The 19,834-nt window shown below is 31.0% G+C and overlaps 1 protein-coding gene across 1 annotated transcript; it reads right to left on the bottom strand.

Annotated features, from left to right (window-relative positions):
- Positions 1–7,709: 7,709 nt before the first annotated feature.
- LOC118031733 (ethylene-responsive transcription factor RAP2-4) lies at positions 7,710–9,639 on the bottom strand. The gene has a single exon (XM_035036231.2). The coding sequence runs from the start codon at positions 9,128–9,130 to the stop codon at positions 8,015–8,017; it is 1,116 nt and encodes a 371-aa protein (XP_034892122.1). The 5' UTR covers positions 9,131–9,639; the 3' UTR covers positions 7,710–8,014.
- Positions 9,640–19,834: the final 10,195 nt, after the last annotated feature.

Consider the following 19,834-nt stretch of genomic DNA (forward strand, 5'->3'; position numbering starts at 1 on the left):
TTTTTAGACAAAATTAACGAACTGAACCTCACTAAATATTCAGCCAGCAGGTTGTCCAATACGAGGCCACAATAGACCACAAGGTAGCCAAGTTGTCTGGTCACGTGGGTTTCGGCTCGACCCAATCATTAGAAGTTGTTCAGTTACATGGGTTGGGCCTAAGCCAACCACTAGACTGGATAGGCCAGCTGTCCTATCACAAGGTTTTGACCTCAACCCAGCCCCAAGCAATTTTCACGATAGGCACAAAGCCCAATTTGGCCCACAATATGGATCCACGAGAGAACCTTCTGAAAACCCAAATACTGCACCTGCTGGCAACTAACATAAATCGTAAAAAAGCCCAAGTCGACTTCCAGCAGAATTCAAAGAAAGGTAGGGAGCTAACCCACGATTCGACTCTAGCCTTGAGAAGTTTGGTCCATGTTGTGTCTATTATCTTATGATATATGTGTTATGGTGTATTAGGAGATTAAACATATTAAAAAAGAATTATAATGAAATACGATGATGTGTTGTATTGCTAGTTAAATCATGTAAATTAAAATTATCATTAAAGACATAACTTAAATTAAATAATTTCTTTAAAAAACTAAATTAATTACTTAATAAATAAATTCTTTGTTTCAAAACACACAAATATCATTAAAAAAAAACAAAACAAAAGTAAAACTGAAACAGTCCTCAAAACATCTCATAGTTTTTTTTAGTAATTAGAATCATTAATTAATTTAATTGAGATTTAGAGCGTGTTTGCATTTTCAAATAGCTTTTCGTACCGAAATACATGCCAATCAGCACATCAAAACGATACAAAAAGTACAAATCGCACTTAATTTTAGTAAAAAAAAAATTTTGAAATTTGTCAATGTATACTTAAAATAAAATAAGTTGACTAAGTTGATGTTTAATAATAATTGACTAAATACATGATACAATACGAATTTGTTTTAAAAATTTTGGATTTCATACAAAAGCTTTCCTCTATTTTGTTTGTGGGGTCGTATTAAAGAAATTAAATTTGGAGTAAATAAATTATAAATTTGAATTATACAATTAGATTTAATTTCAAAGTAAAGCAGAACACGAATCCCATTTTTTTGTGAGGGATATCATTAAACTTTCCTTTTAATCTAATTCATTGCTCCCTAGCTGCCAATAGCTTGTCAAAAGTCCATGTTCTGTAACATGCGCTATTTATTGAGTCTAAAAATAATAAAGTTTACATGGTAAGGCAATTAGGGCTAGGTTGATTTCATATTTGCAAAAGGAAGATGTGTAACTTTGATAGTTAATATCATGAAGGGTGATGATGATTTTATGAATATAATGTGCCTAGCTTGGCTAGAAGATGCAACCTTTTTCACGCATAAAAGTAACAAGACACTGCTTCAAGCTTATACCGATCCTAGACTCATGTATGCCAACTCGGTTGCATAAAAATTAGAGAAGAAGAAACATGTAGATTTTAAAGAAAATTTATTTGTGAAAATTTGTTTTCTTGTAATTGATTCAATTACTTCAGTTCAAATTTAATTATTACAACGTTAATTATTAGAATTAAAATAATATTCAATAATATAAACTTTTTATAGATTTTATCTAATTAATATATATATACGATTATTTATTTTTATAACTTCTCTAAATACTTTGATCATGCTCATTCCTCATGGACAAACCAGGTATAACTCAATAACCAACTCCAACTTGTTTATGAAAAACCGAATTTATTTAATAGATTATATTTTAAACTTGCATAAGAATTTCATACTTGACAAATAGACCGTGCAACCTGAAATACACACTGAAAAAAAATTCCAATATATAAATCATATAGAAGTCATTAACTTCATAATTAATTATTTTTTAAATTATATTAATATATCCCAAACATTTTTAATTACACATGAATGAATATAATTGAATCCCTCGATAATTTTATTTTCAACCCATAATTTTTTAAGTTTGCCGGGATAAAAAAAAAAATAACAGAACCTCCATTTTAAGAAACAGATATTACCTCACAATATAATTGATAAGCCTTTGATGCATCTTGAATGACTCTGTAGGTTTGTTTGGCAGTGTCCTAAATCTCCATAGTTCTAAGTAAACGAATGAAAAGTAACCTAATTTCCTTGGTCATAGCATCAAGAAGCCAAGATTTAACCATACAGTTCTCATCCTCCTAAGCTTCACATTCCTCATAATTCTTATCTTTCTAGAAATAAAGCCCCAACACTTTCTGCCTTTTTTTCATTACTCGATATAGTTGGTACCATCAAGTCTTATATTGTTCATTAACCTATTTAAATTGTTTGAATATTTTGACCAAATCTATAATTTGATACTAGGACTTAATGAGTTGTATTTAAATAAAATAAAAGGACTAAATACATATAAAATACAGGGATCAAAGTATTTTTTTTTAAGAAATTTTAGAAACTAAAATATACAGTAATAAAAGATTTTATACTGTGAGCATATGCTATCATTATTTAATAGCATTAATGACAACGACTATTAAAAAGATATAATGATAACAAAAATATAATGTATAGGATTAATATTAAAATAAATAATATTAAAGAGAACTTTTAATAAATAAAAAAAAGCATGGGACATGTATTATAAGGTGTGTTTAGAAATGTGATTGTGGTAATATTTTAAAATATTTTTTATTTAAAAATACATTAAAATAATTTTTTTATTATTTTATAAAAATTATTTTTAATATCAGCATATTAGATCTGAAAATATTTTTAAAAAATAAAAATAAAAAAAAATTGAAATTTAAAAAAAAATGAAAATATAAAAATAATCGGTAATTGACATGATTAAAAACCTCTTTAACTAAAAAAGAAAAAAAGCGCTGACAAAGAGTGTGCTTGTTGAGGATGTTTACTCTTTTTGTTTCGCATGTTCACGACTCACGAGGCTACCAATGAAGCCAAGACCCTTTGCTGATTGCATTACACCCTAATTCGGTCATCTCCCTGGATAATCTATACTAGATCATCACTTTCCACGCACCAAGTCATCTTTTTCTTCTTCCTTTTCTCTTTTCTTACATGTAAATTGATTAAATCTTCACTTTCTGCAAATTCTATTGCCTCTTGCCGACACATAGTGGCGAGGCCCCCGCCGTTGCCACCTAGGACCAGCATACCGTTAGGCATCCCTATATTTGCAGCTAGTAGCTATACAGGCTAAGGATGGTGAGATTCTTGGCTTACGTTAGGGGTATCTACCCTACAATTCCACATCATGAGAACCTGTAAAGGAGAAAAGAGCAACTTGGTTCCTGCTCTATCTCGGCCTTTAAAGGAATCCTCGAATCATCTTCTTCTTTTTATTCAAACAATCCCCGGAATACTTTCGGATGCAAAGTGTGGATCCCGTTCACACATCTTTTGGCCTTTTATAGGATGGCTGTAGAGAGAATCGCAAGGCAAAGTAGACAGAATTCAAAACCGAAAACCACCGAATACTAAAAAAATCTAATAATCAAGAAAAGAGAGGTGAGGAGCCCTGTATCGTCAACTTTGTGAGGATTCCAGGTGGCCCCACAAGGGCTTCTCAAGGTCTCTTTCTTCCTCCAATTTGTGTAATGGCAGTGTGAACTTGCATTGGCATGCTTAGAAGAAAGAATAAGAATATAGGATGAGAGAGAGATCGATCTTTTGAGTAGTGGTCTCCAAAATTCCTCATCTCGTGCCTAAAGGGATAATAAGATATGTGTGCATATTTATCTTTCTTCACCGTAAAGTTACACTGGCTAGCAACTCATGGTTTTGCGGGTCTCTCCTGTCAATCAAAGGCTGCCGGTAAAGAAGATCGCAGGACCTCCTAAAGTGATCGGAGATCCCAGGTGGTTCCACTGAATTATTGTTTTTTTTGTACAGGTTTTTCTTTTCCTTGTACCAATAAATATCTCATTCAAAGCTCAATTCATTGCCTCCGAAGAAGTTTTTGCCAGCCAGAGCCCCATATTGGTGTGTAAAATTGCGTTTGGACCTACACTGAACATGGAGCACATGAGAAATCCGTAATTTGAGACATTAAAGCCCTCATAGGTCAATAGATTAACAAGCAATTATGGGACATTTGATTGACATTTGAGAAGACACATGAATACTCAGAAAAGCAATTTGGATCACTGAATTGGAGAGTTATAATAATGCAAATTTGTTATTTTCACGACTGTTGCAGCATGTTTCTGAGGAGCACCTTCTGGCCAGCTTCACATGTCACTGTGGACATGCCTTAAATTCAAAAGAAGAAGTAATTGAGCACCAATAATCGGATTCGATCCATTCCCGAATTGGAATTTAGTTCAATCTTCAAGAATTTAGTGGTCCCTTGAAATTTTAATCAATACAGTGTTTTGAGTGACAATTAGTGATGTTGAAAAAATATTTTCGCAACGTTTTAGCCTCCATGTGAAATATATGGCATGTTTTGGCTACAGTTTGATACTGTTTTTTTCCCCTGAGAATGGCTGCATCTTGAATTGGAAGTCTATTACAGCCTTCTTTTCTTGCAGGAAGATTTGTTGGATGGGTAAAATACCCAATTTCATCACAGATCTAAGAGAGAGACCAGAAAGTTTGAAGTTTTTTTTCACATGGACATGTTAATTTCGTACATGGATGAGTTGATTTTATATGTGGATATATATGTTAATTGGTTGTTGAATTTATGTCATAAAAAATTATTTTTCACGAGTTTTTTTTCAAAAGTGTAAGGTTATTTTCATATTAAAAGCTTATTGTCTTTTTCTCATTAAATAATCGATTTATTGGCAATTTGATCCTTAAATAGGTCTTATCACTTTGATGTTGAAATTTTGTTGTTTTTATATAATAAATAATAATATTTTTTTTTGTTTGTTTATAAGATTTATGTTCAACTCAAAGCTAGTATAATCCTTAAACGGGTCATATCCCTTGAAAGTTGAAATTCAATATGTTTTCAAAAGCTATAAATATGTGTTTTTTTTAATATAAATTTAATTTGTGAGTTGAAGGGTGCCTTTAATAAATATCTTTCGATTCATTTTTTTTTTTTTTTTTTTTAGTTTAACGTGGGTGTCCGGGCCAGTTTGCGCGCACCTCGACTAATCCCACGGGTCCTGAAGTTAACGACCATGTAAGCCTCCAGTGGCCATCATATGAGCAACTCATGGCTCGAACCTGAGACCACAGAGGGAGCAAACCTCTTGATCCCAAGCTTTTACCATTGGGGCACCACCTAGATGGTTTCGATTCATTTTTTTATCATACAATAAGTTGTTATTCTACTAATAGAGTCACTTTTAAGGTGATGACATGCATTTTAAAAAAAGAAATACATACATATACCATGTAGATGTTTTTTAGTCTTTTGGTTTCATAAATATGTTTTTCCTCGATATATGAGAATGCTTGTTTATAAATATGTTTTTCCTCAATGTTATGAGTAGATTTGGACCGAGTCAACATGATCCATAAAAACTCATAGCGTGTGAGTGAAGGTCTTCAAGCCCATTTTAAACAAAACTAAGAAATAGGCTCAAAGCATAATTTATCATTTACCATCCTCTTACTCTCAGACCCAACATCCATATTCTAAAAGTAAGGATTGGATTGTATTGCTAGGTCTGGATTCTAAATCACTATAATAGATTTTGATAGTTTTCTCTTTAATAACAAACTCATATATATTAATTTAGGCAAAATTTAGCAAAATCATAATATGTATCGTTATCAATAAAAATAAGCTGAGTTTATCATATACATGATGTAAGAGTGATCCTATTACACAATTAGGATAATACGTAGGGCTAGAACCTTTAAATATCAATTGGAGTTTCTAATTACCAAACTAAATGACTGTAACAATTAAAAATCTACTCGCCAAGATATCCATGCAACATTTTCTAAAGACAAATTTAAAAAAAAAAAAAAAAAAACTAACAAAGATGGAGAAATCAATATGCACATATATGCTTAGTGCATTGTGGACGAGGATAGTGTAATTACTATTTTTTCGTTCTAAGAAAAAAATTCATCCACATAGCCTATAGGGGTAGAATTGTAATTGTATAGGAACCAATCGGTCATTATCAATTTGATTAGAATCTAGGATTTTTTTCTCTTTTTTTAATTGTACAATATAATGACGGGGGTTGCCTCTGAAATACAAAAAATTATATATGTGATACAAAGGAGATTTTGTCGTTCTCTTTAAAAAAAGCACAGTAAAATTACTTTATTGTCCCTTGAAACAAATATATTTAAATTTGGGTCTAATGGTTTATTTGTCTTTTTCTTTTTATTTTTTTGTAATTATCGAGTCAAGACTCTGGTGGATTTGTCTGTTACTTTGAAAATCAATAGTAAATTTACTTGGTTACCCCTTCAATCAAAAAGATTTAAATTAGGGTCTAAGGGCTTATTTATCTTTTTATTTTGGTCTTTTTTATAGTTATGGAGTCAAGACACATACAATTTTGTATTTTTAAAAAAAATTTAAAAAAAAGGAAGTTTATTGGTTTGTTAGGCCACTCTGTGTGCTTCAAGCATCATATACATAGGATTTAGGTGGTAGAAATTGACATCCGTAGTGGTTTTAGAAAGATCACGACATCCTTTTTCTAAATGAGGTGAGGTGTGTGGTGGTTTGTTTGGTGATTTGGCTCCGATAATATTTTCTTTTTTTCTTTTTTTTTTCTCTCTCTGCTTTGGAAAATGTGTTGTCCAATAAAAAAAATCTATGTTGTCCTCGTACTTTTTTTTCTTGATATTAGATCTAGTCCTCATGTTTTTTATTGTATGATTTTTGTTTTAATATCTTTTGTAAACTTTAAATATCTTTTTGATTTCACCCTTGATTGAAATGTTATTTTTTTTCTCTTATTATGTCTTAGTTTCATGTTTGATCTTCATTCTTTTGATTTCGAGTTTTTAACTCTTTTTTATGTGAAATGTTTGTTTTTTTTTTAATTTCACCCTTGAATCGATCAATGTCTTTTTCACCCTAATTTTTTTTTTAACGTTTGATTCTCATTCTTTTATATTACTAATTTTTTTGGGAACTTTTGTCAAATTATTTTTTTTTAATTGTATCCTCTAATATCGGGTTGGTTGTGAATTAAGAGTCATGGTTATCACTAATAGATTAGTTGCATCGAGCTCATAATCAAGGTGACGAGCTTGAAAAGTTAACTCGAGTGATATTAATTTTTTTTATCTTTCAACACTTTGTATTCTATTTTTTTTAGGTTTTTTTAAAAATTATCATCGTCTCATGAATAAGTTACATGCCGACAAGCACAAGAAGTTTGCTCAAGTCATTTCTTCCCCCTTTTCTTTTTGATGCCACAAGTCATATTAATTTTTGTTTTTTTATTTGAAGCATCTAATATCGTGGTATAAGGTAATGTTATTCGACCTAACCGGGAGTCTATGAACCAAATCCCTCCTTTTCTTCTTCTTCTTTTCTTTCTTTTTTTTTTGTTGTTTTTTTAAAACACTTTTACAGTCTCTTGATGTTTTAAAAAAAAAACGCTAAGATTTCTATTTTCAGCCCGGCGTAGCTCAAGTCACGGACAAGTAAGAATCTAAACATTATACTAAGCACACGTACCGCAAGAATGTGAATCTGTTTTGAGGCATAAAAAATTGATATCACAAAACATTATTACATGCTCACCATACTCGAACCCGTGGATAAAAGTTGGACTAGATTGATATATTCAAAGACTGATGCTTAATTACACCTGACCTCAAAATACAGACCAAACATAGAAACTCCTCCATGGTCAAGCAAGGAAAAAAAGTACCAGCTAGACCAAAGATGGAGAGCGACCTACTATACATATCGACAGCATAATTAATAGAACTTAGAATCTAAAACTGACTGACCCCTTAACAGCACTTCTGCAAATGCCAAAAACTTCATTGCAGAAGCTACTGAAAGACACCAAAATAAACCTAAAAAAAAAGAAGATTACATAGTAATAATTCAAGACTTAGATCGATGACCAGTCAATCTCAACTGAAGGGTACTTCTCCAAACCAAAATTCTCAATCTCGTCCCACTGTAAAGAACCAGAGAAATCCAAGAAAGAAATCTCAGATTCTGGTGAAGAAGAACCAGCCAATGATTCGTCAGATGAAGCTGGTGATGGTGATGGGATCTCCACCTTATAGTCCTCAACTCCAAAATTCTCACACTCCGTTTTCAATTCACCTCTCAAAGAACAATCATCCTCAATTTTTGCTTGCAAAGGAGCTGTTGCAATCTTTTTTGAATTAGCAACAGAACTGGGCTCCCTTGTTTTCCCCTGTTTTTGCAAGCCCAGGCTTTGACAAATTGCTTGTAACTTTGCATCAACAGAGGAATGGAGAGGCTTGTAATCACCAAATTCACCAGACACATTAGCTCCCTGATGGCGAAGATGTGGAAAGTTAAGCCTAGCATATTCTCCTCTCAGCTTATAAGCAGCATTATCATAAGCCAAAGCTGCCTCTTCAGCTGTGTCATAAGTGCCAAGCCAGAGTCTAGTTCTGTTCTTTGGAAGTCTAATCTCAGCAACCCATTTTCCCCAATGCCTCTGCCTGACTCCTCTATAAAGCTTTGTTGGCTTTTGAGGAGAAGCAGCAGATTGTTTCATAGGGACAGGTTTTGGAGCCAAGAAGTTACCAGCCCTTTGGTTATGGACACGCTGGGATGTGGTAGAAAGATTTTCCATTTTCTGCTGCTGTTGTTGTTGGAAGTGGATTTTGGCTTGGATTTGGAGGATTTGTGAAGGTGTAAGGTGGTTAAGCCCAATTGGACCTGTTTGCTCAAAACCCATTTGGTTATAATCCAAGAACCCATTAGAAAACATATGGGTGCTCGTTGGAGAGCAAAAGCTAAGGTCCAAGTTCGAATATGAAGTGATGGGAGAGTTATTGTTGTAAAAGCAAGAAGGGTAAGAAGAGAAAGAAGGAGAAGAAGTTGAAGGAGAAGGTGGAGAATAAGTGGAAGTTGGTGATGGCGAAGCACTTTTCATAAAAGGTTCAAGTGCTTTCATGAGTTCTTCTCTACAAGGATCTGAAAAAACTGGCACTGTTGTGTTGTAGATATCGATAGCTGCTGCCATTCCTGTTAATTAGTACTTGAAACAAAACTACAGAGGTGGCAAAATTACTGAAGTTATACAAACAAGAGGAAGGGAAGTTACAAAAAAAAAACCCAGATAAAAGAAGAGGTTTTTTTGCACAAAAACCAACCTTGAGGGACCAAAAACAAACCCTTCAAGTTGATGAAATTAAAAAAGGAAAGCAAAAGGAAGGTAGAAGAAATGAAAATCAACCTGGATCTCTATTCTGAATCACCTGGCTTTCACCCTTTGCAGGGAATTGCTTGTTTTCTTTTTTGAAACAAAGATTTCAGCTTTAAAATCACTAAACAAAAGAAACAAACCCCAAATTAGATTCTTTGAAAGACAGACGATTGACAGAATGGGATACAGAGAAGCGGGGAATTAGAGAGGGGGATTGAGTTCAAGAAGAGAGATTTTATCTAAAAAATAAGATGCTAGAAATTCAAGATTTTTAGCACTCTATCCTTTTTGGTGGTCTTCCTTTGTGGTGTGTTTCTTGATCCCTCCCTATCTCTCCTTATATAACCCTCCAGCCCATGGTTTCACCTTTGATTTTCTAAATTTCTAAGGTTTCTAACCGCTCTTTTTTCCTTTTAATGTTTTTTTTACTACAGAGGTCACCGCGTTTGCCTTCAAGTTCGAAGAGACCTCAATCCGATGTGGAACATCCAGTGGGTGAGTGACACGTAGGGTCTGTCGTACCTAGTGACCGGCAGGTGTCTGTTGAGTGAGCAGTGGTCTTACACGTGTTTGTCTTTGATTTGGTAAGGACTTGATTGAAAGATTAATGGCTCATCGGTTATCTTGCTTTTTTGGAATTTTATGGGGTTTTGTCCTTCCTTTCCTCTGCCACATCAAATTTATCAAAACTTTTGCGGGCAGGAAGGGGACCTTGCATGTGTTTTGGTTCTTACAAAAGAATAAAATAAAACAAAATCGTGGAGCAAAATGAACATTTTGTTTTATCATCAAGATTCAAAATGAACATGAATTCTTCCGAATTCAAATCCAATATTAAGCACTGGTTAAATTGAATCAATACCCAGAAATGACATAGCATAGAGCTATTAATAAATAAATAAAAAGAAAAGAAAAACAAAACCAACCATCCTTTTCCAAATCAACTCTAGACTTGATTGGAGTATAATTATGATTATTATTTTTAAATGTTTTTCAGTTCTCAAATATATTAAAATAATTTTTTTAATTTTTTAAAAATTATTTTTAAAATTAATACACCAAAACAATTTAAAATATATATATAAAAAATTAATTTTTAATAAAATAAATTAATTTTTTAAAAAACAAGGTACAGCTACCTCGTGAAATGCTCTCCTAATAACCTAGGACAAGCAATAGTGATTAGTACTAAATCCATTATTAGATTATGATGATTACATTTGCGAGGATAGAGAAAATGGTGGCGCGTGCTAAAGTTGAAAGCGGGTTGTTACTTGATCTAAAAGATTAAAAAAAAAAAAAAAAAACAGTAATGAACTTGACCATGATTAAATTCTTGATATAAACCATGGTTGAAGCCTTGGGGGGTGGGGTGGCGTAGCAGAGCACATAATCATGTGACAATTGACGACAAGTTGCGAGACGGACAAGGTATCGTCAATTGCGGCGCCCTCTACTTGGATACAGAATTTTTAAGAGCATGGAAATGGAATTGGATTCTGTAGCCTCGTGAAAGGCCAATTTGCGTTCTGTCACCCATATCTGTCCTCCAACTCTAGTTACTGCAACCATAGTTGGTGTGCCTTTCTTATAAATAATAATAATAAAAACAATTACCTTAAATAGTAAATACCATTATTAATTTTTCCTCTCTTTTTTTTTAAAAAAATCTTGAACAGTCAATAATGTAATTATTATAAGATCAAATGCCATTATTAATGGGGTGTGCTCATAAAAATGTGAATTGACATTCCTATTATTATCCTGTCTAGTATAAATAAATGCTGTTGGTCAACACAAAATGATTTGTTAATCATAAATATTCCCAAGTTTAGAGGGGGGAAATGGGTATAATCTTTTAGCATTTTTATTTTTGTGTTTAAAAAATATTTTTTAAAAAATAAAATTTTAATTATTTTTATATTTGATTCAAATTAATATGTTTTTATTGTTTTTATATACTAATATCTAGAGAAAAATTTTAAAAAATATATTTTAATATATTTTTAAAAACAACTTTTATTATAATATTATACAAGTTTTTCTTTGCACATTGGATGAATTATGAAAACAAAATATTTTTATTTTGGGGGCAACGTCCCGAGCTAACCATGGTTAGTTTCTCAAGTCAAAACGTTGAGAAGGGAGAGGGGTGGAAGTGATGTGCCAAAAAGATTGGCTTTAAAGTTGCGTAAGATGTAAGCCAAGGGATCAATTTGGTTCGTCCATGCTGTGGGGCCTACGAAAGTGAACAACGGGACCTACGTTGACGATGTTACACGTCATTTCCTACCTGGACATCACTTACAAGCCAAGCAAAGTAGCAATCCATCTCTCTCTCTCTCTCTCGTTAATTTAAGTCTAGTCTACTCTGGTGGTACCAACTTGCATCGTATAAGATGTAAATATTGGTTTAAATAATTCAGTTTATTAAAAATATAGTTAAATTATTTTTAAAAAAAAAATTAACGAAACAAAGCCCAGTTAAAAAAAATTATAAATCAATCAGTCGGATTGTATTTTATATTTTTGTAAATCAAGTTCAATTTAAGTTAATTGGTGTTTGGTTGGATTAATTTTTACAAGTTTAAATATAATGCACTTGTAATTTGTAACGAGTTTTTGGTTTGGTTTAATTCAATTTTAGTTTTTAAAATTAAAAAAGAAATACAACTGAATCAAAAAAAAAAATATATTGAGTAGAATTATCTAATAAATTCAAAAAATCTTTCAATTCATTTAATTATGAATCAATTTTTATAAATATTCTGAATAATTTAATTAATTTATTCACTCCAAGTGTGGTGTTGGTTCACGGTTGCAAAATTCGATGGCTTTCCTAACTTGTCTTCTGAACGAAGTCCCAAAAAAGACTCAACTTAAAAATAAAAAATAAAAACATCTCGCCTTTGCAAATTTATGGGTTGCGTTTGGAATGATACAAAAAGAGAGTCGTTACTTAATTTCAAAGATATTAGGTTATGCACGGCTTTACATCAAATAACGCATTGTTTTATTCTAGGCTAGGTTGGAAATATTAAAATAAAAAAAAAATTGTGAGGCAAGGTGAATTCACTGTATACACACATATTATTTATTGTAATAGTATGATTATCGTAATGCCATTTTAAATAAATAAAAATATTGCACTCCAGAGATAATATAATCTTTTCATTAAGATTTATTAGTCATTATTAAATTAATTATAAACAATATAATTTTTTTCATGTTTTAAAAGCATAATAAAATAACTAAATTGTCATTAAAAACAAAATTTATTTAACTGAAACCTAGAGCTTTTTTGAAGTTTTGCTTTTTTAATCGAAGTAAGAAAACTTAAGTGGGTGTTTGGTAGTGTGGCTGCGGGTGAGGTTCACCCGCAGCCACACTACCTGGTGTTTGGTTAAAACAAAAACAAGGTGTTTTGTTGATAGGGCCCACTGATATTTGAGGTTGCACCGCAAGTTTTGAGAAGCAGCAAAATGCTGCTTCTCATGCTGCTGACCCGTTGTTAACAGTGGAGCCATGCTCCACTGCGCACTATTCACGTGAACAATTAGCTTTTTTTTTTTTTTTTTTTGAAAAACTAGTAAATAAATTTTTTTTTCCCTGAAAAACTAGTATATTTAATTAATTGCACTCGTATTGTTCACGTGAAATATATATATATATATATATATATATATTTAAAAAAAATTAGTTTAAGGTAAATTAAATTTATTTGTACTTTAATCTCAATTTTATTCCTGAAAAACTAGTACTTAATATTATTTAATAACACTACATAAATTAGAAGGATATCGCATAATGACGTAGCATTTGTGAAATTTGATTGCAATTCCAATTACGTTATTGCCAGGTCCGGCCCAGCAAAAAAAAAAATTCAGTTTTTATTTTTATTTTAATTGTATTCTATTTAAAAAAATTAGAAGGAGATCGCTTGATAACGTAACAAAAGATTCAGTTTTTGTTGTTGTGCGCTTAAGAAACCATGAAAAATATAGTCCTTATTGGATATATTCCGTATGTGATGACATTGCACATAGTTTAATGGAATAATAACAATAAAAAAAAAATTGATATCAATATTATTTATTTTATGATGTAATAACAGTAATTCAATTTACAATATTTAAATTAAAAATCATTAGTATTAATATATATATATATATATATATATATATATATTTTATAACCTCAATTTGAAAAGCATTTTTTTAACCAAACACATTAAACTACTTTTTCTTCAACCTCAATTTCAACCACAGTTTTAACCAAACACCTATTTTTTCAAACCAACCTCAACTAAAAGTACTTTTTATAAAACAATTTTTTTCAAACCACAACCACAAAAGCTACCGCAATACCAAACACACTCAAGTTTGAATCAAATTTTCTTTAATTTGTGTCAAGAGAGACTTTTGTATTTTCATCATAATTTTTTTAACTATAATCAAGTTGATCATGTAAAATTTTAGCCTTCGAATATATATATATATATATATATATATATATATATATATATATATATATATATATATATATATATAAAATAAAAAGGGAAAGATGCATGTAACACATGAGATAGTGTGTTGCATGTTTTTGTGCTTTTCAAGTGGTGCATGAAGAGGCTTTCAGCAGCTAAATGCAGGCTTTTGTATTATCTTGGTATTTTCTCCATGATTGGGTGGCATGTATAGTCAACAAACTTCTAGTTTAATGTCGACAATATTTTTTTTTGTCTCCTCGATTTTCGCTCTTAGCTCTCTAAATTTTCAAAGCATCCCTTCAATTTATTGTCCTTTAAACTTGATTCATGTTATTTTAATTACTATTTATTTAATTTGAAATAATTTATAAAATTTTATATTTTTTTAATTTCATCCATCGACATTTCATTTCATTTTATATTTTTGTGTCAAATTCGGTCCTTATTATTTTGTTACTATTTTTTTTTTGCTATAAATCTTTTTTTAGTGTTTTTTTAAATTTCACCCCTCATTATTTTTTAATCGGTAGTTTGTTGATCAAGAATTTGGCTTCATGATTTTTTATGGTTTATTTTCTATGAGATAATCTCGATCTCAAGACTCGAAGTCATCACATGTTTAAAAGTTAACACAAGTTGGATTAGATTTTTTTTACAATTAATTTTTTTTAATTTTATCATTTAATATTGAGTTTATTAGGAATTAAACCCTGCTATTTTTTTTTTATTAGGTTATCTCAATCTAAAATATCATATTGTTGGTTTGACTGGTTAACATAAATTGACTCAAATAAATTTTTATTTGTTTTTTTTATTGTTTTTTTATATTATTAAATTAACGATGCTTATTAAATCTAGTTAAGATAATGATCAAACTCTGAATTTTTTTATTTCTTTAAAAAATTCTATTATCACATATTTCTTTAACATTAAAAATAAAATTAATCCAGCTAAGATCATAGCTTAGGACACCAATATATAAAAATAACAAAAAGGAGAAAGTGGTCTCTTGGTGATGCTAGGTAGCAGGTGTTTTGAGAATACCCAAACGAAAATGTATTTGTTTATTTATTTATTCAGACAGGAGGGAGGGGAGCATGGACCTGTAAAAAAGAGAGAGACAAAACTAATGTGAACACGGTTGGGGAAGACGTGAACACGTCTTTTTGTTTGAATATTCATTTTCCAATTAAAATTAAAACATATCCCAAAAAAAAATTGTCGAATGGTTTTCCCAAGGGGCACATCCAGTGGTTTCTTCAAAGTCACTTGTCCTCATTTGCCGGTGAATCCATATAAATTGAATTAAGTCAAGTTAATTAGCTTTTTATTATTGATACCAATACATTAAAAAATATTAAAAAAAACTAATTTAAGCCTTTTCATTTCATGCTAAATAATTTTTAAAAATATATTAAAATAAAGTTTTTTAAAAAAAGCCTTTCGTGACTCACATAGAGTTTCCCCACCAATCCATCATGTGTCTGGAATTTTTTTTTTCTTCAAGTAGTTTTACTCTTTCTTTAATTAATAGAGGAGTGATAAAATTCTTCTATTTTGATAAAGAGTTAAAATAAAGGCTTTTTTTATTATTTTTTGGGTCATCACCTCCTTTTCTGCTTTAGTTTACTTTTAACACGAAAATGCATGTATATTTTGGAATACGGTGTTATTTGGATCAATAAAAAAATAAAATTTAAAAAAATTAATTAAATATATTTTTTAAAAAATATATTCTAGAAAACACAACAAAAAAACAATACCAAAATATCTAATTAGATAGATTGATACATAATTCGAACAATTAAACTATTTATCAAAATAGAAGAATTAGCAGGAATCTAATTGAATAAATACTTTCAATGCCAGGGACTAAATCATAACATTTCAACGTTGAGAATCAAGATGTAACTTGACCAAGTGAATTAACACCTCAAAGCCATCACACTAGCTTGACTTGAAAATCACAAAATTGCTAATGGACATCACAAAAACTTAAACGGAAAATAGAAATGCTGAGCTATAGAATTGCAAAACCCTCTCTAATGGTGGTTCAGACGTCAGAGATCACCGCCCATAACAAGCACCAAAACTTAAAAAGCCTTGATTATCACAAATCTCAGGCAATCTCAGCCCACCAGTTGACTATCACAAATGTCAACCTCGTTGAGACGTGGCATACCCAGATGCACATATGAAATTTGAATGATATCTGTACTGCACTGTAGTTGTTTTCACGAAGCAGAATCTCTCCACTGGGTCCATAACCCTTCGCCTTGAGGTTGGGCACGACATCTTCCCCACCTGCCGCCATGGGTGGCTGCAATTATTGAAACTTAAACATGGGTAATTGACCAATCTTTAATGGAGGAACATGAAGATGTTCATATGAAATTAAAATTATGAGAAAAAAAGAAGAAAAAAAAGAAGTCAAAGCAGCTTCTCTATTTTATATATAGGAATTGGTGTTTTCACTGGCAAATAGCTTAATTGTAAATTTTATCAATTTTGTTTTTATAAGAAAACAACTTTTTCTTATATTTTTTTCTTTATATTTGGTATTTTTATTATTCTATACTAGGCCTATTTATCATTATTTTTTTCTCATCTTTATTTTTTTTAGTTTTTTCTTTTTTTTCCTTACACTTTTTTTTGAAAAAAATATTATTTTTTATTTTATACTTTAAATATTTATCACTCTACACTTGACCAATTTTACCTTTCCTTTTGTTCTTATCTCTATTTTTTTATAAAAAAAATTTCTATATATTTTCTTTTGAAAAATTATTATATAAAGACCAAGGAAATGATGTAACAATTGTAACATTGTTCAATTTTTTTGCTATATTAAAAATTATCTTGAGATCTTATATGTTTTTATTAACGCATGTGATATTTACTATATTTTATTATATATAAACATTGACCTCTTGATTCACGATTATATTTTTTACTTGATATCAAAAAATACGTTAATAACACATTTATATCGATTCTTTTATGTCAGGAAAAAAAATTATTCAACCTACAGTAAAGAGAGTTGAATAAACACGTTAATACTTTGTTTTATGTATTTATTGGTACAAATAGCTCTCAATGTATTTAATTAAATGCATGCATAGATATTTTGATTTATAATTAAAATTTATTTAAAACAATACACATTTAAAAAGCTTGTATATATATTTTATTTTTTACCAAAAATTTATTCAATCCACTTGTACATGTCTAAACAAGGAGTCACAATGCTTATTGATGAATAACATACTATTATTAAATACAGAAGTATGGCTTCACTCATTTATAAGATTACATGCATCCATTGTTTTGAATCTTTAAAATAAACAACAATCATTATTGGTCAATAGAATAGAATTCATTGCCTTGACTGCGTTCATGGCAGCTCGCAGTTGATTATCATAAAAAAGAAGCAGAAACCTTGGCACTTGGGTCAATTCAACCTCGTATATTTTGATTATTAGCCACATGCTCTCATACAGCATCAATGTAACAAAGCTTGAAAACTGCGATATCATTTTATTAAAAATTAAACCAAATTAATGAATCTTTTACACCATAGTAAGAACCATCTCTAAAATGAAGAACACCACAGAACAACAAAACTGATCAATTGACTGACACCAACCCAAGGAAACCAAACTCAAAAAAATTACCAGGTCAGTTCCCCAGGCCACAAAAAACCAAACCTGAGAGCTGAAAAGGGCCCTGATTGGATTAATATAAGAAAGAATGAATGGTTGGACAGAATAAAATTGCCAACCTAAACAAGAACCCTAACCTCTCCCCCAAAATGAAGAAAAAAGATGTCCAACCGTAGGACTTTGAGGACATGGTTATTGCCTTCTGATATAAAACTAAGGCAATGCCGCAATGATTCCTCTTATCTAGCTTTTTCTACAGTTTGCACCTAAGAGTATTCTTGCTGATCATTACCATTAACTAAAATTACTTCCAAAAACACTAATTGATAGGAGGAATCAGTTTCTCACCTTTTATGCAAGCAGAAAGCATCTCCCAAGAGTAGAGTCCCACCCAAAAAAATCCATCTTTATAGTTTTCTGTCATGGCAATCAATCTTTCAACTTGTTTCCATAACCTACTCCAGCCTAGTAGAAAGTCAGCATTCTCTTCTGTCTCACAACAGCTATCCAATCGAAGATGTCAAGAACCATTAAGAAATTAAGGTCAGCTAATTTAGAACTTGAAATAATAGCTCACACGGGCTGAGTGATAAGCTGACAATATATCAATATTTATGGCAATCCATGGCGCGACAGCTCCAAGGTCACTGTTGTTCATGATTGGTTCACGTAAACATCAAAATATAGCTGACATGCAAAGCACTGGAAACAGGTAACTTCCAGCCTCATCTATTTAAACAATTCTCACTGTAAGAAAACATCCCTTAACCTCTGAATGATGTCAGTATCCGACCACGATCTCTCCATCAGTAACGGGTTAAAAAACTAGGGCCTCTCTGGATAATCCTGCTAGGTTACTGTACAGTCAAGAAATTTGCAGAAAGGAAAGGAAAAGGTCCAATGTGTTGTACTGGTCATTATTTATTTTGTAATTAACTATACCAGAACCCACCATAAAAGCAAAGGACAGGCTCAATTATACACCCAAACCTCAACCTAAACCTAAACCTAAACCACTAAAGAATCCCACGTATAAGCAAAACCATTTTAATTTACTTTACATAAACTAAAATAATTTCAGGAGCAAGATATCGTCAAACAACATTTCATTAAAACACTCAAGCTGCTACTCTATAAAAAGCTTTCTCGTTTTCTTTGTATAGAAGAAGCCTGGGACCCTGGGCGAATTACAATCTCCTTCCTCGATCGTTCATCTATTCTAAAAATCATAAATTGGACTTGAAGGGTAATCAATTTTGGTTCAGCCTTGGAGTCAACTTGAGCCTTGTTCCAGGTAATAGGTCGAATTCCCCATTAACTTAAATAATATAAAAATAAAAATAATTATTATTGTAGTTTTAAAATTTAATTCGAGAGTCGACTTGAATCACGAGTTGAGTTGACTATTAACTCGGGTTAACATAAAAATAAAAATAATTATTATTATAATTTTAAAATTTTACTCGAGAATCGACCCGAAACTAAACTCAAGTCATATATCAGATTAACCATTGACCCGATTCATCATAATAATAAAAATTATTATTATAATTTTAAAACCTAACTAAAGGATTAACTTAGTGTAAGGCTCAGGCCATGGATCGGGATGTTTAACCCAGACTGACCCAAAACAACATAAAAATAAAAATATTTATTATCATAATTTTAAAACTCAACTTCAAAGTCAACTCAAAGTAATATCTAAATCATAGCTTGAAAAGGTCAACTCAGATTAATCTAAATTAAAAAAAATTTAAAAAAACCTTATTTTGACCAAAAAATTTATATATAAAAATATCAATAGATTTTTTAGCAGTATTATATTTCAGGTTGACCGGGTCGCAGGTTAACCTGAATTTTTAACCGAATCATGTAGAACCAATTATTTCTTATTTTTTCTTTTAACTTAGAACAATCTAAACCTTAAATCAATCAAGTCTCATCTAATGTCTAGTAATACAATAAAATAAATTTTCCAGATGAATCCAAATCACACTAAACACATGAAAAAACAATTATTTATATATTCATATCTAATCCAATCCAACAAGTATTATCCAGCAAACCATACACTGCGAATAGGCCTGGGGAATCGTTTATTTATGCTTTCATTAGTTGTCCAGGGACTTGGTCTAAGGTCAGAAGGCTAATCTCTTAAGTACGAGCAGTAAAAGAAAAGCAGGTTTCGTATGGTCTGGAACCTGGCAAAAGGGTGAAAATCACAAGCCATAAGTGTTATAAAAGAAACCCATCCAATCAGCAATAAGCAAACCAGATAAAGACATTGAGAACACCAATATAATCAGCCACCATAGAAAGAGGTATATGAAATGCGGAAATTTTATCCTCTAGCATAGAAGTTTTTCCTCA

The sequence above is a fragment of the Populus alba genome, chromosome 5 (assembly GCF_005239225.2).
Source record: "Populus alba chromosome 5, ASM523922v2, whole genome shotgun sequence".
In the NCBI taxonomy this organism is placed as follows: Eukaryota; Viridiplantae; Streptophyta; class Magnoliopsida; order Malpighiales; family Salicaceae; genus Populus; species Populus alba.